This window comes from Chanodichthys erythropterus, chromosome 8, assembly GCF_024489055.1.
Source record: "Chanodichthys erythropterus isolate Z2021 chromosome 8, ASM2448905v1, whole genome shotgun sequence".
In the NCBI taxonomy this organism is placed as follows: Eukaryota; Metazoa; Chordata; class Actinopteri; order Cypriniformes; family Xenocyprididae; genus Chanodichthys; species Chanodichthys erythropterus.
The window spans coordinates 17,676,370-17,696,789 of NC_090228.1; the positions used below are offsets into that span (position 1 = coordinate 17,676,370).

Sequence of the window (20,420 nt, forward strand, 5' to 3'; positions counted from 1 at the left end):
AATATGTTGATGGAGGTGGGATTGTCGTGCCAAACCTAACACATCGCTGGACGCTCTTCCAGAGGCCGGACCTGCTTCCTGGCCAAACACAATACATCCAGTGTTAGAAAACACAGCATCTCATGTAATCATGTCCTGGAGGCCACATGGCTCCAAGAGTTAAGCAAACAGGCTCTGAAACTTTCTGCTTAAACTATTAGATTCATGGCATTTGGCAAGAAGAAGCCAGATGTTATTGGCTGTGAGATTAATAGATCGTAAACCTGGATATTGATTATTATATTTACACTTCTCCTGTGATAGCAAAAGACTACTTTGTATCCCAACAGTAATTTTATTTAGTTTTACTGTTTTATAGCAGGGTTGTGCATCATTCAGAATTGATTTGAGAATGGCTTTGCAAAATTGTTATTGTTAAATAAAAATAAGGCTGAAATAAAATGGAATATAAATATTCTTAAAGCTGCATCCCATACATTTTTTTTGGTTTAAAATTATTCAAAAACATTTTTTTTTTTTTTTTTTTGAGCAAGTACATAATCAGCCAGTGTTCAAAACTATCTCCTTACTTTAGCCCGATTCACAACGGTAAGCTTGTAATAATGTTTTCTAATTCGAGTGGTACTGGTAGGTTTCCGCAGGAAATTTGAGCATGCCGCCATTCATCTTTGCATCATTATGTCACGTTTGTTTACATAAAGAATGAGTCCCAGCTAGTAGGCTATATGTGAGGATGCTGCAGGTGGCAGATCATAGCCTTTTATCACAGAAGCTGGAATAATTAAACTTATCATTTTGATGGCAGATTGTATGGTATGAGAAATGGACAATTAGAGATTAGACTGTACAGAAATTGAAATCTACAGGTAACGCTAATACACACTAAATACACGTAGTCATGCAAATTGAGAACAAAGTATAACAAGAATAATAATTTGCACAGTTTGATGTGATACGAGCTAAGTGATCATTATATTTAATCACCATTGGTAGCGTGATTTATTGTAATGCTTTTTTTTTTTTCTCAGCTGGTCAGAAGAGAAGTGGCAGATTTGTTACTTACTTGTTTAGATGACATTTACCGGTGAAAATTTTTATTTTGGTCATACATCCAAGAATACAATCTAGAACTTGTACAGTATCCACCGGTATGGTGGATGACAGACACACATTCTCCTCAAAGTATTAAATTCTGCGCTGATGAGCCGTGCCGATGCGCAACCCACATAAAGATGATAATTCTGCAAATAACTGCAATTGCAGGTTTCGAACAGAGATGGCTACAAAGAGCAAAACTTATGGACTGCAGCTTTAACAAACTTTATAAAAGTTATTAGAAATGTTTACTTGACAACTAACTGAAATATATAAGTTGAAGTGCTAAGGTTACTAAATTAAATTTGAAAAAAAAATGTATATAAATTAAAGCTATATAGAAATAGGCTATTTATAAAAAAATATATAAATTGCAAAATTACTCAAACTAAATTAAATTTAAAATGAAAACTGAAAATATAAAACATAAATATTACAATAGTACACAATACTAAAATAACACTGCAATTAGGTTTGAATTAAGGTCATAAAAGGGATGCAAAATTGCGTTTCAAATTTGAATGTAAAGGACGTTCAATTAAAATTCATTGAAATTCCAAGAAATTTATGGAACAATTAGGAAAGATGTTAAACACTGGCTTCACAATGCCTTATTTTAACATTAAAAAAAAAAAAAAAAAAAAAAATGTTTAAAAAGTTTGCTTTACATGTAGAATTCCCAGAATGCACCTGTGTACCTGTCCTGCACTTCTTGTTCAGTGGGATCAATACAATACCGATTCAAACTTCTTAATTTTGCCAACTATGTCATGTACTATAGCATGTGTTTTTGGCCTAACTTTCTTTGTAACATCAAACATAAGCTAAGTCACACTAAAATGTCTTTCCAAAGAAGTTCAAAAGAAAAAAAAAAAAAAAGTCCCCTAATCTTATTGAATCTGACATTTGAATAGCTTTAGTGGAGAAGATTTCTTCAAAGCAGTGATATGTGTGCGTGGGTGATTAGTAATAGAGCATAATGCATCTGATGTAAATACAGTATTTCGTAGCTAATGAGTCAGAATCCATTAGAGGGGCCTTTCTTCTTGCATCGCGGCCACTTGGGCATTTTAAGTTTTTAGAGGAAGGCGCGGATTGAGACTCTCATAGCTGATGATTACACAGAGCAGAGGCCCATCGTAAACACACTGCTGCAGATGAAAGAGCCGTGCTCTTCACTCAAGCACACGCGAGGCTCTGATCTGTGCAAGTTGTGTGGGCAAAACCCCATTAAGCTTTTAGCATGTTCACATACATAGGCCAAAGTGATGACTTCAAAACCTCTAACCCTCATTTATCAACACCTATCAGTTAATGAGGAGCAGAGTGAAGAGGAATAATTTACTCCGCTGATGAATATCTGTGCTTCCATCCCATAGTGCTAAAGCTCACCAGTATTTACACAGTCTAAATGGTCTGACTCTGCCAACCTGAGACTGTTTGTATCACAGCTGTTAGGGTGATGATTGTATGATGTTCCTGTTGCGCTGCAGGTAAACAGCTGCCTGAACTCGTTGAAGACAAACAGGAAACTGTGTCATGTGTTTGTGTCACACTCACAAGGGAAAAATTCTGTATTCAACTGCTTTCTCACTTTCTCCTATTTCACTCTTTTGGAAGTGTGCTAATTCTGGCCTCAGACTGCCTTTTTAGACAGAAAATGGCTGACTGATTAATTGACACGTAAATTAAGGATGCACAAGCACTGAAGTTGTGATACTGATATGCCGATAAATATTTTAATGTTGTAGGCAATTATAACCAATAAATGGTCACTATTATACATCTATAAATTTTGTAAGTGGAAAAGAATTAAAAGGGTGCTAGTAAACACTAAAAGCAAATGCAAATAGTTGCAAGAAGGGAGCAAAAAATGGACATAATGTGATTATCACAACATAAACATTTTTTATTTAAAAAAATCATAAAAATAGGGGATTTGAATGTATTTATAAAATATAACACATAATTATAAAATTATTGAACTATTTAAAAATTAATCAAATTAAAAAATTAATAATATTTAAGATAATATTAATTTTACTTTACGTTCTAAAAAATACTGGGTTAAAAACAACCCAATTTGGGTTGTTTGGCAACCTAGCACTGGGTCAAAATTGGACAAAACCAGCATTGGGTTGTTTTTACCCAGTTGGTTGGTTGGGTTAAATGTTGGGTTGTTTAATTAAACTCAGCTATTGATTAAAATGAACCCAAAATACATTGAAAATTAAAATCACACACTGAGTCCCGTTATAAGTGCAGCAGTGCGTTGCCAAAATCTGAGCTGGTGATGGCCACTGTTTGGCGGGGGGCTGCAAACATTGGTCCACTGCTCCGCGTTTCTCATAGCCGAAAGACATCGTGACAGGATCCTTATAACCTGCACATAAACAAACAGTACAGCATTCTGAAGGACATTCAAATGAATAATATTCAGTATTATAATGAATAAAAATCTGTTTATTCAAGGAAAAACGTTAGCTGATAGTCTATGTTCTTGAACATTAAGCCAAGCTTTAGCTGCTACAGATGGTCAACCAGCATGTTTTTTATGGTTATGCTTGTTGGTTAAGTTAGTTAAGAAGCTACAGCACACCAGCATCAAACATATGCTTTATTTTTCAACAGGGTGCACATCACACGGTTCATAAATGTCTGTGGGTGTGCCGTCTGAGGCTTAGATCAGCCTGTCTTAGACCTGAAGCGGTCAGTGTGCAGACTGGGCTCAAAAACCGCAAACTCATCAAGACGAAGCCTCCAGATGAGCCAAACACCCCGGCGTAGAGCAGTGAGTGTTTTGAGTAATGAGCTGGAAGAGAGTTAGCACACACCACATGGGAGGCCTCTAGTAATGACCTAGTGTCTCCACATCTGGAGCTGCTGAGCTGAGGCCTGCGCAAGGAACTGATAGTGGAGTACCACAGGAGCACAGGCTTGTATCCTGAGTTTTTAATCAGAATCTCTCTCTCTCTCTCTGTCTCTAGCACAGCTCCAGTGTTATGAGAGATCTGTAATGAGCAGGAGATGCAGCCACAGGTGACAGCACTGTATGTTTATCGCATGGAGAAACTGTGGGACTGAGTGCAATTTACAAGGCGCACATGCTGATATGCAGAGCAAACACTGTAATGAAGCTGGGGGAGAGGAGGGCCGCTCTAGTATAAAAGAATGTTTAAAATAAGAACAGATGCAACAGACATGTTTACATAGCAAGAGAATGTGCTGTAAACACAACTTGGAGGTATCAAAATTTTATAGAGATGTCATATATTAGGGGCCACTTTCTTTTCGTAGCTTCCACCAACCCATACCCCCCCCTTACAGCTCATTAATAAAGATTCTACAATAAATTACAGTAGTTTTACATGTTTGTTTTTGCTACTTCAACTATGACGTCTATATGTAAATGACATTTTGTTTTGAATCCTAGATTGGCGTTATGGTCTGCACTGTCAAAAGTAATGCGCTATATCTACTCCATAAAATTTTGGCAACAGATTCCAAGCAATATTACTAATTAAATTCAACAAATAGAATTTAATTAGAATTATCAAATAAATTCCTTTAGATGTCAACCATTTACAACGAGTAAATTTAAGTAAAATTTAAACAAAAATATCTGAATAACAGATAGACGTCAAAGATGAATTAAAGGTGCCCTAGAACTTCTTTTTAAAAGATGTAATATAAGTCTAAGGTGTCCCCTGAATGTGTCTGTGAAGTTTCAGCTCAAAATACCCCATACATTTTTTTGAATAATTTTTTTTTAACTGCCTATTTTGGGACATCATTAACTATGCACCGATATATAGGTTGCGGCCCCTTTAAATCTCCCGCTCCCCCTACCCCGGAGCTCGCGCTTAACCAAGCGGCAACCTCCCCCAGTCTCTCATGAAGCCAATACAGAAGTGACTTAAACTGCGATTCATCGACTGGCCGCTAGGGACAGGCTCCAAAAGAGAGCAGAATCTCTTTGAGTACCATGTTAAATTGGCCAAGTTTACAGCAGAAAAAACATGTTTACAAGTTGGTTCATATTGTGGTTTTGGTCTATACTGCTAATTTTGCCCTTCATGACAACTCTGAGGGGGGTGAATTTTTTTCTAACTCATTCTTTTAAATTATATTAAGCCTTAAATTTCTGCATAATTAAGGGCGTGGTCACTTGAGTGACAGGTAGATGCAGCTGCTGTCTGTGAGCCGTCACTTTACCTCAGTTAATTCCAGCCGCTGAATTTGGCATCTCAGCCGTATTTGTGCTCGATTATTTTATACATTTATAAAATATGGCTTGCTGCATAATATTCGAGACTGATGTGTGTCTGTGTAGATGTGCATGCATGCGGAAGATATACAGAATACATTGTTGGATCGTGACATTGGCTGAAAGTTTTGTTTGTGAGATTTACTACAATGACAATACCAGGAGGATATACAACTCTGACAGCACTGCTTGGATATTATAACTAAAACTGCTGCACTATTTTGAAAAAATATACTTTGGACACGGGCTCATTTCTTTGTTAGATACGATCGTATACAGTTTTACAACATAAACGCTGCTCAGATTGCATCCTTTCTTGAAGAACGATGACAGAGAGCAGATCATCAAGAAGAAATGTTATGCAGAAAATGGATAATATATCAATATTTCATGGACAAAAAGTACTGTTTTTGTTTTGCAATGGACATTTATATTTTACCCAAGTGCCACAGATTGGATTCATCTTGCGATCTCTATTATAAAGGTATGAAGTCCCATTTTAATTTTCCATGTTGTTATTTGAACACCCAACACAAATTACTGGTGTTGGAGCATCTATATCTTAAAAAAAAACACCGTAGATTGACAGTAAACCTTTAGTACTTCTGATGATAAAACGTATCTTCGTTAATAATTTAGATAGTATCTAGATAGATAGCTCCTTTGTTTGCTAACATGGTCATGTCGAGCTAGGCGGGCGTGGTTTCAGCAACCAATCACATCAGCTCAAACCACCTCCCCGCCTCTTTGCCCATGTTCAGTTATCCGGGAGTGACGTGCGGTGACGCGCAGCTAAGATGGCCGCGGCCTCATTTACGCGTCAAAACTGCTGTTCAGAACTCTATGGGTGACGTCACGGACACTACGTCCATATTTTTTTAATGTCTATGGCCTAAACACAGTTTACACAGCTAATATAACCCTCAAAATGGATCTTTACAAGATGTTCGTCATGCGTGCTGCTTGCATACATCGGATCATGTAAGTATAGTATTTATTTGGATGTATTACATTTGAGTTTGAATGAGTTTGAGGCTATGCTGCATGGCTAAAGCTAACATTACACACTGTTGGAGAGATTTATAAAGAATGAAGTTGTGTTTATGCATTATACAGACTGCAAGTGTTTAAAAATGAAAAAAAGCGACGGCTCTTGTCTTCGTGAATACAGTTAATAAACGATGGTAACTTTAACCACATTTATCAGTACATTAGCAACATGCTAACGAAACATTTAGAAAGACAATTCACAAATATCACTAAAAATATCATGTTATCATGGATCATGTCAGTTATTATTGCTCCATCTGCCATTTTTCGCTATTGTTCTTGCTTGCTTACCTAGTCTGATGATTCAGCTGTGCACATCCAGACGTTCTGCCCTTGTGTAATGGCTTGATCATGGGCTGGCATATGCAAATATTGGTGGCGTACACCCTGACTGTTACGTAACAGTCGGTGTTATGTTGAGATTTGCCTGTTCTTCAGAGGTCTTTTAAAAAAATGAGATTTATATAAGAAGGAGGAAACAATGGAGTTTGAAACTCAGTGTATGTCTTTTCCATGTACTGAACTCTTGTTATTCAACTATGCCAATATAAATTCAATATTTAATTCTAGTGCACCTTTAAGAACTCTATTTTTTATTGCGAACATTTAAGGCACCTGATGATAAGCAGAATCACTGAAGAAAAGAGAAACACAAGAATTAACAGAGGTTTGGATGTTGATTTTATTGAAAAAATGTTGTCACTATTGTGGTGATCAGTATTTCATTTAGTTGGCCAGTTTGACTCTTTGCTTTCTTTGTCAGTTTGTGGGTTTTTGTAATGGTGTTTGCTATTTTTACACATTTTAAATGGTTGACTTTTAAGGAATTAATTTGGTTAATTCTAACTCAATTTTTATATGTTGAATTTTATTAATATTATTGCTTGTAATTTGTAAACAGTTTTATTGAGTAGATAGACCATGTTAATAATAAAAGTCTGACTGACAGTTTGTTTTCTTTGTTTATTTATTTATTTTTATGTAATTAATTTATTTTATTTTTGTTTAATGATATATATATATATATTTTTTTTTTTTTTTTTTGTGATAACGCTATTGCGTTTTAAAACAGAAATGTAAAACATACCCAATGTCTCAGTGCTGGAAGATCTCACCTTCTTTATTACTATATGAGGTTAGGTTTAGCTGCTGTTTGTTAGCCACTCATCCTTGTCTTTGGTGAATGCTTTTACCCTGTAAGGCAGTGGATGGCTGTGACTCCATGCTGTTTGTTAAAGGCAACTAGTGCCAGGATAAGCCACCTTGGAATGCAGGCTGGTGTGTTAGTGTTGATGTGAAAAGACTACTTGCTGATGAGCCAGCTGTGCGTGTGGATGCAATCTGTTAGGGTTTGATATTGAGCCTCAAATAAACAATGCAGGAACCTGGTCTGGTATATTGTATAGTTCAGTTATATAGAAGAAGTTTATGAGCATTTTTCATTGACTTCTAGATTCTAAGTTGAAGCTGCTGTGCTGTGCTGTGAATATTTGTTATGATTATGAAGATTAAACATTGTAATTCATAATGCACTTTTTTCCTCTGTGTGTGTAAATCTAAGTTTTGCAGCGGACTGAACCTTTAACAGTTAGTCTGTGTTTGTTATTCTAACCTTGTCTACATAACTGCTGACTCCTGGGCAGCTGAGTGTTCACTGATCTACTATTGTGTTTGTCCATGTTAGTATTATTCTGCTGGGATCTTTTATTTGGGACTGAGCCCAGTGTTGTGGTGGCCTCTTCCTCTGGTTCGGAATGATGGCTGACCTCCCTTTCATGTTATTTTTAGGCCACAATAGGCACATTTGTACTTACTGTACATCCCTGCCTCCTGCTTATTGTTCTGGTTGGTAAGTGAGCATTGATTCCCTGCTTGAGTTTCATCAAAACCAGCTGTAAAATGTTTCAAAAGATATCAAATCTTGCACTAGAAATAAAGAAAGAGATGGAGAGAGCAAGACATCGGGGAAGACCATAGTTAATATCTAAAAATATTGCACAGAGAATAGCCTTTTTATGGCAGTTTGAGGGCATGTCTGTATGATTAGTACTGTTTTAAATGGTACCATGGCTGGGATTCTCTTTATATATGTTTCTCAATGACGTGACTTTTTCCCCTTATATCACCTTACATAGTCGTATGTTAATTCATTAAAATTGTTAATTAAATTATGTTAATTATGAGGTTTGATTGTTGTAGATGAAGTTGACCACTATGTAGGAAAGTGACTGCACTGTTTTTGGGTGGAAGTTGAAGATTTCCTTCTGGGATTAGGATGCGGCTTTGATTCAATGTAGTGTTATTTCCACCCAGTCCTTTTTGGGATGTGGCCAAGCCACCCGCTCCAAACATGTTCTCCGGGCAGCTGGAATTTCTTTGACGTTTTTGCTAAATGTGTGTTTATAAATTTGGCTGTTTGAAAAAGGATAGTTCACATTCCATTTGTTCCGACCCCTTTGAATCCGAAATGGAGCACAATTGCTCCAACTAAAATGAATTGTTTCAATCTGTTTCACTACTCATCTCCATCATGGTGGCCTCAAGGGCTCAAGACTTCAATATGAAGAAGAAACGGTGACTAATAAATTGAATAGATGTTCTTCCATCATCTCTAACCGCGTCATGTCCTGATACTCTGTGATTCACTCCAGACTAGAAGTCTTTGCAAGGATTAGCATGGTAGGAGAATCTTGAAAAGCACTCTTCTGATGCTAATGATGAAAAATGAATACCATCATAGTGAATAAAGCTTATCTCTCGAGCCTGTAGCCCATCAGGCAGAGAGTGAGAGCCCATGGAGTGCGTCAAAGGTTGACTGGGGAGTAGGAATCCATGACTCCAGCACCCTGTATGCATGTTTTCTTTTCCATGCCATCCTATATGCAGAGCCGAGATAAGCATGTGCTTGTGGTGGGGACCAGGTGCGTGACTATCAGTCTCTCAAGGGATTTGTATTGTCAGGGTAGGGTCCAAAGGGGATGCAAGAGGGTCAACCCATTTCTCGTTCTCTTTTTCAGTCTCTCTTTCTACCCGTCTCTCCCTCTCTGCTTGACGTCAGGTTCCACGCAGGAATGTTCCTTATAATCAGGAACCACTGCTTTGGTTCTGCCTGGTATTCCTTTTTTAGTAACCGATGGGATTTGTTGATGGAGAAACACCTCAGGCCTCTCGCTAAATTTCGTTTCATGGATGAACGTGGTGACCAGGACCTAGTCAGCTGGAGATCTCCCAATGCACGCTTTGGTTCATCGTATAATGCTGAACCCTTGCTTTTATCAAAAGAGAATATCTCAGCAAACACAGCAGCAGATTTCCTTCCAGGCTCTTTCGTGGAAAGCAGCAAGTTGACTTAATCACATGCTATGATGTTTGGCCAGGAGGTTTGAGTCTTGAGATGCTGAGTTCCTATTTCCTCTCTTGAGCTGTGGCTTTTGGGTCTTCCATAATTCTCCCCCAATCCAAATGTCTTGAGGTTTCTCCCTCAGCCCACCATTTTCCCCAGTTCTGTTGGAATGCCCTTTTTCCCTGCCACAAGATACTCTACTGTGGCTTTGGAGGCCACCTAGAATGGAGCAACTCTGCTGAGCCCACATTCAGAAATAGAGTTTGAGTATGTAAATTTAGCTCTTATCAGGGCTCTTTGCCTCTTCCAAGGAGTATTGCCCGATCTTGTAAGACACATTGTTTGTTGTTAGAATTATGGTCCTTCTGAGGTACAGGCCACAGTTGTCAACTGTGCCTCACTTGACAAGCCTGAGGGAGTGAACTCTATCATTACCATCATCACCCTGCGGCATCAACAACGATATTGCTGTCATACCCATCAACATCCTCATAATTTTTTATGATCTTTGTCCCCGCTTAACCAGCTCTCCAAGAGCATAGGCCCTGATGTGGAGAAAAGTGGTCAAATATAAACAGCACACTAGCCATGACCTACCGAGCACCAATGGAACTAAACCTGGAGGTTGCTCTGCTCTTGTTGACTTTGGCTTTTCTAAGGCAGTTAGCAGCAAACTTTCAGCTCCAATTTACCGCAGTGCATTCGGAAAACAGGTAACTGGAAGCCCGTCATTAAGCAGTGCTTCTCCAGGACAGCTTGATAAACTCTGTGAGGGAGATGTGAAAATTAAACTGGGGCTTCACTGCTCTAGTAGGAGCACATTTTGAAAATGTTTTTTTTTTAATCTGACCTTCTGCCTGGAGCATTCAGTTACATGTGATCCACTGAGCACCTGGAATCCTGAAGAGGAAATCAAAGCAGTTTCTTTCAATATATAATTATATATAATTTTCTCACATTGAAGGTATAGTTGTCATTCATTGCTTTGCAGTATTGGTGGGTTGTATAGTAAAGTATGCTGTTAATGAAGGAGGAACATGGAACAAAAAGATGTTCACCATCCCATTAAATGCACTTGATGCTAAATATACCAAACAGACTAGAATATAGGCTTAGTTGTGTGAGCATTGAGTCAATCCCATGAGGTATTAAATAAACTGTAGGTGCTCAGGGTAGGCTTAGGAACTGGACGTTGCTGTGTTAAAGTGTTCCGATGTGGTGGAAATCCTTGCTGTTCCTCCACACATCCCTGCTTTTAAACTGAACCAGATGGGCTCTTTCCATATAAAACTTTCACTCTCTTTTAAGTCTCACACCAGGCTAACGGCTGTTAAAAACCATGGTACATGTCATATTTTGCCCACTTAATAAAGTCTTTAATACATCAAGGGCTGCACAGTTTCACACCACAGTTGAAAATTCATGTATACAGGCACTTTGCCAGTTACAAAACGGCAGACTGTTTAGTGATCATAGGCAATGATTCGTTGTCCTGTTAGTGGGAAATGAATCGTATCTCCTGGGCTAAACACAAGAAAATGCCCTGATTATTTGTTTGACATGAATTAGCAGGAAGGTCGGTGCCAGTGCTGTCAGCATTGATGTCATGATCTCTCCACCCGTTACTAAATGCTAGGCAAAATGTCTGTTGTCAATCCTCTGTCTCCAAGCCTTCCTGTATTTCTGAATCTGTACCAACTATTTCTATAAACTGGGTGGGGATAATAGATGAGATGAGAGTGAAAGTAGAGTTGACAGCACAAAAAAAAAAAAAAAGTAAGAGTGAGACAGCGAATTGGAGTTTGGCAGCTAAATCCAGGGAACTAGACAAACAACTTTAGTGTGGATTGTTTCCGGGATTAAAGAGAGTAGACCTTCTATAACATCTGTTTGTGTTGGCTGTCACATATATACAGACTTACTTTTACTCCAAACAACCCCAAATGTTTCCACTGTCTTTCGAGTGTTCTTTTTGCACTCGTTCTTTCATCATAGCATTTAGTTGTTCCAGCTGCAGCCAGTGTGAGGTGTCTATGTCCACTGTTCTGAGCTGGGATACGGAGAGACTGTTTTGACAGTTGCAGTCGGAGTGTGACGCGCTGCTGTGGAATGTTCTTCAAATGACAGAGGAAGAACCAGAGAGTTAGATCAGTCGGTGTGTGTGTGTGTATGTGAGAGAGATACACACTCAGTCAGATCTGGATAATCAGGCAGTGAGGAGAGCAGAGTGGTGGTTACCTTCCAGGGAAGTTCACGCCCCCGAGAGCTGTTTGGTTTTGTAGTGGCGCTCTGTCAGTGAGGAAAGAGGAGGAGTGGAAGAGAGAAAGGAGGAGGGGAGAATGTGTAGTGGAGGAGCCTTCTCAGTTACTGAGAGCAGCACACGCTGTCGGCAACAGAATGAGCGTGTCCACGCTCTCACCCTCTAGCAGCACTCTTTAAGAGACCCCCTCCCACCTCTTATAGCCCCTGCCAGACATCAAGAGCAGACACAGGGCTCTTGTCTCTCTCTCTCTCCCTTGTGTGAGAAAGCCACGAGAGACAACTCCTCCACTTTTTTTCCCCTCCTTATTTCTCTGTTCGTCTTGCACTCTGAGGGACTATGCCGGTAGTTGGCGTTGCATCGAAACTCAGGCAGCCGGCTGTGGGGTCCAAACCCATCCACACTGCACTGCCCATCCCGAACCCTGGGAGGAGCAGCATGGCACATGGACTGGCACCCAGGAGCTCGGAGCTCAGGGTCACAGAATCTTCTATGCTGTCCTGTCAGCTCTCATTCAAGACGGAGATCCACGATAGGAGGTCAACCTTGGTCCCAGCTCCATCTGCAACTTTGGCACGTAGCAGCAGACAGGCAGAGGAGAGCAAGATATGCAAGGTCAGTGAGACTTATGATCCAGGAATTCATCCATGTGTGCCATGTTTGGGTTGGTCTTTAGACCAGGTACTGGTTCACCCTACAGGTGGCTCTCATATTGCTTTAGAAGAATGCTGGCCATGGTTCTTGTTTGATTGATTTGGAATTATAATTCAATGCATGTGTGGAAATAGATCAGCCAGATACCCCGAGGACCATTGCATAATTTTAACAGGTGCCATAGATCTGTCATGTCTGGACGTTTGTATTCTATATGCTGGCAGTTATGCAGTAGTGCATTATATGAATTTGGATGCTTTACATAAAAAATTATTATATACATTTACATATTTTTTTATATATATTTACATAATAATTATTATATGGTTTGTTTATTTTATTTATTAAAAGGAAAGGTGAAGAAGTGATAACAGTATATTTAATTTTTGCTGAACTATCCCTTTAATATCTGAAGGAAAACTTGCACTTTGCTGAATCATGTGCACTGTTTGAGCATGGCTGGTTTATCATTACAAACCATGTCTCTCATGTGGCTGATACTTCCAGTTTACGAACTAGCTGTTGTAGTTTTGCCGAGGCTATTAAGATCTTTATCTGTGAAATGAAGCATGGGGGCAGTTTTAGGGGGTGTTTTGCGGGGGATACTATGCCACCTGAGAAACTCTTGTGTGAAACAGAGCGGGGCAGTACACTAACTCCCAGTCCCCCACGTGTGGTGCTCCGTTACAGATATATGGCTGGTGTTTTCCCTCTTCTGCTCTTTTCTCAGGCTTCACTGTATTAAAAAGGCGCAGTTCAAATTGCTAGCGAATGATAGACACGTAAGGATTGCCATGAACTCTTACCCATTCAAAACAAAAGCATGCCAAGATTTCTGAAAGCAATTTTCATACATTTGGCTGGAAAACGAAGCAGAGACAGAAGGAAGGCGGGGCACTATGAAGAATCTTTCAAAAATCCCCGCCAAGCAGATTCATTTGAGCTTTTGCTAGACCCGCCTGTCACAAACTGAAAAAAGTAAACTGTAGGTAAAAGAATGACTTTCCTGTTTAGTAAGCTCATCTTGACCGTTGTCTCATTTGTGACGACCTTAGTTTTACCTCCTCCCTTTTTAGATCCTAAAAGGCTGCATTTTCTTGTAACCTGCAGGAAGTGCGTGCTAACTTCAAAGCAGGGTCGTGGTTGACTGCGCTGGGTTTCTGGTGCAGCGGTCGCGAGCATGTTCGGGGTTGCTGCAGGGCAGTGGGGCCAAGAAAGAGGGGAAGTGTGTTTTATTATTAACTCCGTGCTCCATGACACACTCGTGTGTCATGCCCTTTACTGAGAAAAAATCACCAGCTTTGTCTCTTCACTTTAGTTTGCTGTTAAAAATGCAGCGGGAATGTTAATACTAGTCATAAAACTGAGCAAGCACTTTGTTAAAATATTAATAAAAAATGTCATGTTATATAATGCGACTGACTTTTTAATACCTCCTCAAATAAAGAAATGTCCCACCTGTCCCTTCCTGACACATCACAAGGGAACAATTAGTCTTAATGTGGGCTTGTCCACTCAGGTCTTTCAGCTCCCTTTGAAAGGGCTGAAGAGCCTGAGGCAGTACTTACTTTCTCCTGACAGTCTAGTTTTGGTGGAGCTAGCGAAGTTGTCTAAGATCATAATGCAGTGGCATGTCAGAGTGCATTCAGTAGAGGTGGATTTGTTTATACCCACATGCCTGTTTGGACATGTTTGTAGTCGTTCCCACAGAGGGCAGCACATTCACCTTGTTTGGTGATGGATACAGTCTCTATGCAGTTTGATTTGAATATTGTGTTGAGACAGCAAACTCATGACAAACTTTGCATTCGAGGACATCAGTCTACCGCGCAGCTGGTGGTGTTGTGATCTGCTGGTGCTATTTATCAGGTTTCCAAACAAACAGGAGCTACACAGAGCATGATTTAATGTAAACCCATGGAACAACTTAACAGTTAATGTATAGACAGATGGCGAGCATGCTGTAGAAGCTCTTTTGGACACCTTAAGAGCAGTCATCCAAGGGAGTCTGCGTAGTTTACAGTATGCAAGGGCCTCATCTCATGACAGTGTTAGAGACTGAAAAAAAATGATGGTTGTGCAAGGATCATTCCAGTCACTTTCTGCACAGAGTTCTCAGCACAGTTTCCATTGTAAACAGAGGAAATATGTGGTTGGTCTGGTTGGTGAACTGATTATAGCTTATGCTGTACACTTTATACACCTGAGAATAAGGGTAGTGAGGAGGTGTGTTTGAGAATGTGTGTCTGTGGCAGGCTTGATGAGAGAGAATACGTGAGAAAATATGAACAAAATGAAGGAAACAAGAGGGTATTTGAATAAACTTTTGTGAACTCTAACACAACTCTACACTGAAAAAAAAAATGGTGTAGGATTTACTTTGAAAACAGAAATTGCTTTTAAATTTCACAAATAATTACAAAGAAATGTCAGAAAACACTGAATTAACACTAGAAGTCCCAGAGATTTGTAACCCTCCTTTAGCCAAGTGGATGCTAACTGGCTAGTCTTTTGGCTATCATTAGCATCAATTCATGTGTAAATATGGTCATTACCTGAGCAATCTGCAGGGGGGTTGGGGGTGTGTGTGTGTGTGAATGGTTGCTGGTGGCTTGTTTGTATGTGTGGGGGAGGGAGGGCTGCTAAAAGCAGAGAACTTGATTGACCATGGGCCGGTTTCAGAAAGGAGGTTAAGTGAAAACTCTGAGTATTTTTATCCTATTTCAAGTAAATTTAAAAAAAAAAATCTTAAATCAAGATGGATTTTCTATTTGAGAAAATTATATATGATATTTAGTCTTGTTTCCTGGGGGGATCTAAATTAAGTGCATTTTACTTAAGTAAAATGATCAATATTTGCCAGTGTGGTAATAAAAATAATCTTAATGCAAACGGAAAGTAGTGTCTACCCAGGTGAAAAAAAAAGTGCAGTAAAAATACACTTTATTTTAGTACACTTTTACACTTCCATAATGTACAGTGCTCTATTTCCATGCACTTATTTTGTACTTAATATACTAAAAGCTCTTCTTTAGTACTTCTTAAGATAATCTTAAGAGCATCTAAGTGTACTCAACTGTGCTATTTTGAGACACCATGAATTTGAACTAAAATGTGCTTTTAACATACTATCTCTGTATAGAAAAATGTATTTAGTTACTACTTGTAGTACACTTGAACCCATCTTTCAAACACTTTTAAAAATGGACTTATGATGTATTTCAAATATAAGATTAATATATAATGAATATATACAAAATGTATTTATAATATATTGCCAGGCAGTGCCAGGATTGTGAGTGATTGCTGGAATGTACTCACTCACTTTTTAATATTATTTGTAAATATGTGTACAAATGGTTGGTTTCTTTATTTTATTTTGTACTATTTTTATCAATAGATCTCAGCAACAAAGGAAAAAAAAAAACGTGTGTTGATTTCTCCCTAAGATGGCAAAGTGAAACACAAGTTTCCTTGAAGTGGCTCAGCATGGCCCCACATTGTTTACATAACAAAAGCAACTGTTCACAGCTGATTAAGGATATTAGCCTAAAGCCTTCCAGCCCATCGGCTGTCCTGCGGGTTTTATAGGTAGAAAAGCCAAATGGCTGCTCTCTGGGACTTCTAGTGTTAAACATGAAAGTTTAAAGTCCTTTGAGAACAGTTTTCTAATTCTCCTTCCTTTGTTCTGAGTTTAAGCGCACTTGACTTAACTGACTTGAAAATTGAATGACTCCACAGGGTGTTGTTTGGGACATGAAGGCTGAATTCTCTTCTTTTTCAGATTGAACATATTTTTATTGTGTTTAGAACATAAAGTAAAACAGTTGTTGATATAAATCCAAAATAATGATCCAGAAATGTTTTGTTGAGATTAATCCATCTGTTATATTGTATTACTCATATTTATTGCATTATTTATTGTCCCAAAAGTCCTCCTTTGAGTGCTTGGCTTTGAATGCAGATGGGGAGGGGGAGATAGTCTTCCATTTCATACTGCATGAGGTTTGTCTGATATGTTGTTCTAGCATCCAGTGTAGAAATATGACAGCAAAACCCAATTCTCAGAAGGACACAGGTTTTCCGCCTTGCGCAGATCTTCCATTTCATTTTCCATCTTACATATTTATTTAATGTGTTTCCTTGTGCTTTATGAGTCCTTTGTATTAAAGTTATGTGAAATCCCCCCAGGTGCTCCTTACTGTCAAAACTTGATTGTCAACAACAGGATGTGATGTGACCTCTCGGTTTTGTTGTCCAATGAAAAGCAGCCTCTCTTAAACTCAGACCTCTTCATTGCTGTGTAGCATTTTAGTAGCCTATAACATATAATTAAACCTTTTTAGTATAATTTTTCTTTCTAAAAATAAGCTTTCTTTCTTAGTGGATTGCACATCAGGTCCCGGAGAGTAGTAATACACAAACATTTCTACCATATTTAGCGTTAAACATAACCTGATAGAAAAGCTTTTGCTGTTTTTTTTTTTTTTTGTTGGTTTTTTTTTTGTTTTTTTTGCGGCATCTGATTTTAATGCACAAACATTACCTAATGAGTCACGCCCTGTACGTTCTTACAATGAAAACATCCTAAGTAATGGTTATTTATTTTAAGTCGGGAATTGTCCTTGATTACCAAGTGTGAGTGAGCTGTGCTCATTTTCATTTTAAGGTATTTCATTGAAGTGCATACCACTTAATTCATCTTGTAGCCTAAGGGTTATGTGTTATGTGTTAGATAATATATATTTTTTTTAGTACAGTAACTTAATTTATATTCGCACCAACCAGCAGAAACTGTGCTCCAATGTTTTCTGTCTTCTGTGTAACACAAAGGAAGATATTTTGAGTCCACAACAATGTTATATAGACAAACTCTTTGATTTCACTCATTTTTACAGCGATGTGAAATGTGGATTACATAAGCTGTCTTGAGGCTCTTGTCATTTCGGGACATTCCATCACATATAGGCATAGATACACACTCATGTATATAACCCTCTTCATACCTATTGAGTTCAGCAGTGTGGTCTAATAGCGAGGTTCCCCAGAGCTCTGTACTTGTCCCATTCAAGATTTGTATGTGTGATATTAAGAAGTCAGGGAATGTAAACAGGCCACTGGTCGCTCACAGTGTGTTAGATGGGGAAGGCAGGGGAATGTTGACAGTGCAAGGGGATGGTGCCAGCGTTTCCCAGCAACAGAGATGCTGACAGAGGCTTGAGGTCGGCGGGTGGTGGGGGTTTCTTCTGTCTGTGCATGTCATAGCAATGGGTGGTCTGGCGTGCTGCGCTCCTTATCTGGAAGAGTGCAGGACACTGAAGACAAGTGATGATGCTCCCCCTTAGACAAACAGAGGTGGAGGCTCAAAGCTATTAGGCAGCTCAACTCGAATGGAAACGTACTATCCAACAGCTCTCTGAAGAGTAAAAATCTAAATAATCTAATAATCCACTCATATTTTTTCCCCCAGTGTGTCTACTCGAGGGCTGAGTGGTGATGATGTTTATTTAGATCAAATCAGGCATAATCTCGGCACACTGTTCAGTTTATTTCTTGAGGCCTTTACTGTTTAATAAAACTTCCATAAACCAGAACTGGTCTACTGTTATACTCTGTTTATTGCACTAGCCCTTTAAGAAATTGTACAAGTGTGCAGGTAAAAGAGAGTGCACTGCACGAGTTACAGAGTAGTTGAGTAAAGTGGGTTCTGTTTGACAAAAAATGCTTCTTTATTGACTTGCACAACCAATACAACATCTACCCAAAAAATAAAAAAATCATTCACTTTAAAGCTTTAAAACTTCAAAAAAGATGCAACTGCACCATAAAAGTATCATGAGAGTAGTCTATTTGACTCTGTATTCCAAGTCTTCTGAAGCTAATTGAAGACTGAACAAAAATATGTTGTTAATGTGCATCACTTTTGTGTTATTTATTTAGTTAATTAGTTAGTTACTTACTTGTACTTCTTTAAGTATGAAAGCTTTACTCCCATCCTCTGTAATTCCATGGAAAAGTGAAGAAATATGTTTTTGTAAGCTTTTCCTGTAAGTGTTTTTAGGTTGCATTATGGAGTTTGTTTTCAAAACAACCATGCGAGTTTGTTTGTAACGTCTCTGGAAGCCGAATCAGTCTTTAGTTAAAGCAGGAAGAAAAACTGGTGAGAAAAACAGCGCGCAACCTAAAGGACAGATCTTGCCATGCATCCTGTTTGTTTGTTTTTTCCTTGTTTTGTTTTTTTACAGGGGTGAGCCATCCAGAGAAAAGAAAACTCTGTGCACACAGCTCAGTTCGAAAGAAAAAATTACATCTAATAACATTTAACGATCTGGCAGATGTCATTTTGTTTCCCTCGGTTCAGCTGAGGACTTTATCACCAGTATCATTAAGTGGCTGAGCCCCCTGCCACATCTGATACTCTTGAATGGTGCTTATTGATGCGGCACTGCAGAGCTGCAGACGAGTTTCTTACCGCTTTGCACAATGCAGCCCATGGACGGAAGTTACCCACATGCTTTCATACAACTATTCACACACACCAGGCCATATCCATAAACACAGTACCTCCAGGTATTGTGCTATGTACAAAGCTATGATCATTAAATGATCAGAGAGAGGGAGACAAACTGTACACTGCCACTTGTGTGTTATTTAATGCCATAAAAGAACAAAAAGAACTGAGCAAATTTGCACACATTTACCTAGTTATCTAATAACATAGCCTACCGTAGACCAGTGGTGGGTCCACTCGGGGGCCTCAAGATGACGTAAAATTATTTAAAGTCCCCCTGAAATCAAAATGTAAGTTTTTTAGCTTTTTTTAAGGTTATGAATAAGCTGGTGTGTTCCAAAACAATGACAAAATTCGCATTTAGGAGGTATAAGCATTCAAATTCTAAAATGCATTCTAAAATGGATCACAGATTTTCATCACATCACACTTCAGTTTCTCATCAAATATTCGGTCCAATCAGATGATCTCTAGAATCTAAAGTCCCGCCTCCTCCTACACTCTTACAGACGCTGAAGCCTCGGCTGAAATCATTTGTTCACACATTTACTAGTTTCCACATGTTGATTGGCACATAGTGCACTATATAGAGAATAGGGAACTATTCAGACAGTGTAAATATGCTTTCCTTTGATGCGAATTAAGTCCGTTAGTGTCACATGGTGTCAATTATGAAAATATGTTTCATAATTCATAACACATAGTGTCAAGACACGAGAACATAGAGCAGATCATATGTGGCACAGACCACAAAAGGTATTGGACCCATTTGAATTCTGCACAGAATGTTCTATATAAGCGATATAAAGGACATTATGAGGAGAAACGGTTAGAGATTAGAAGGAAACAGAGGTTTTACTGAGTCTAACAGCTCTGGCGAGCTGTAACATAAACAAAACGCTACTGGCTTTTTAAAAAGAGGCAGGGCTTTTCGATATATTGCCCTGTCTTCCTGTTTCAACTGAAATTACGTCAACACATTAAAGACACTTCAGTGGGCCTTTAAAATAAGACAAAACATGCATTACAATAAGTTAAACAACAACAAAAAAATGAGATATTTCTTATTTTAATTGACTCCCTTCAACAACATTACCTTTCTTCTTTGAAAAAACAGGATTCCCACTGTCTTGAAAAACCAGGATATAGGAGGTGGCCAAAGTTATAAAATTCCATGGGAATTATGAGTAGGTTGTGAGTATTTTTTAAACTCCTTATAATGTAAATCAACAACTGGAAA

General features: G+C 38.6%; 1 protein-coding gene across 10 annotated transcripts in view; it reads left to right on the forward strand.

The window, feature by feature from the left end:
• Window positions 1–12,030: 12,030 nt before the first annotated feature.
• The window catches only part of nav3 (neuron navigator 3), a 171,735-nt gene continuing 163,345 nt past the window's right edge, over window positions 12,031–20,420 (forward strand). For all 10 annotated transcript variants that reach the window (XM_067392174.1, XM_067392175.1, XM_067392178.1 and 7 more), the window contains exon 1: window positions 12,031–12,630. In XM_067392174.1, the coding sequence (XP_067248275.1) occupies window positions 12,355–12,630 (276 nt within the window). In that variant the 5' untranslated portion in view covers window positions 12,031–12,354. The remainder of the gene's footprint in view (window positions 12,631–20,420) is intronic.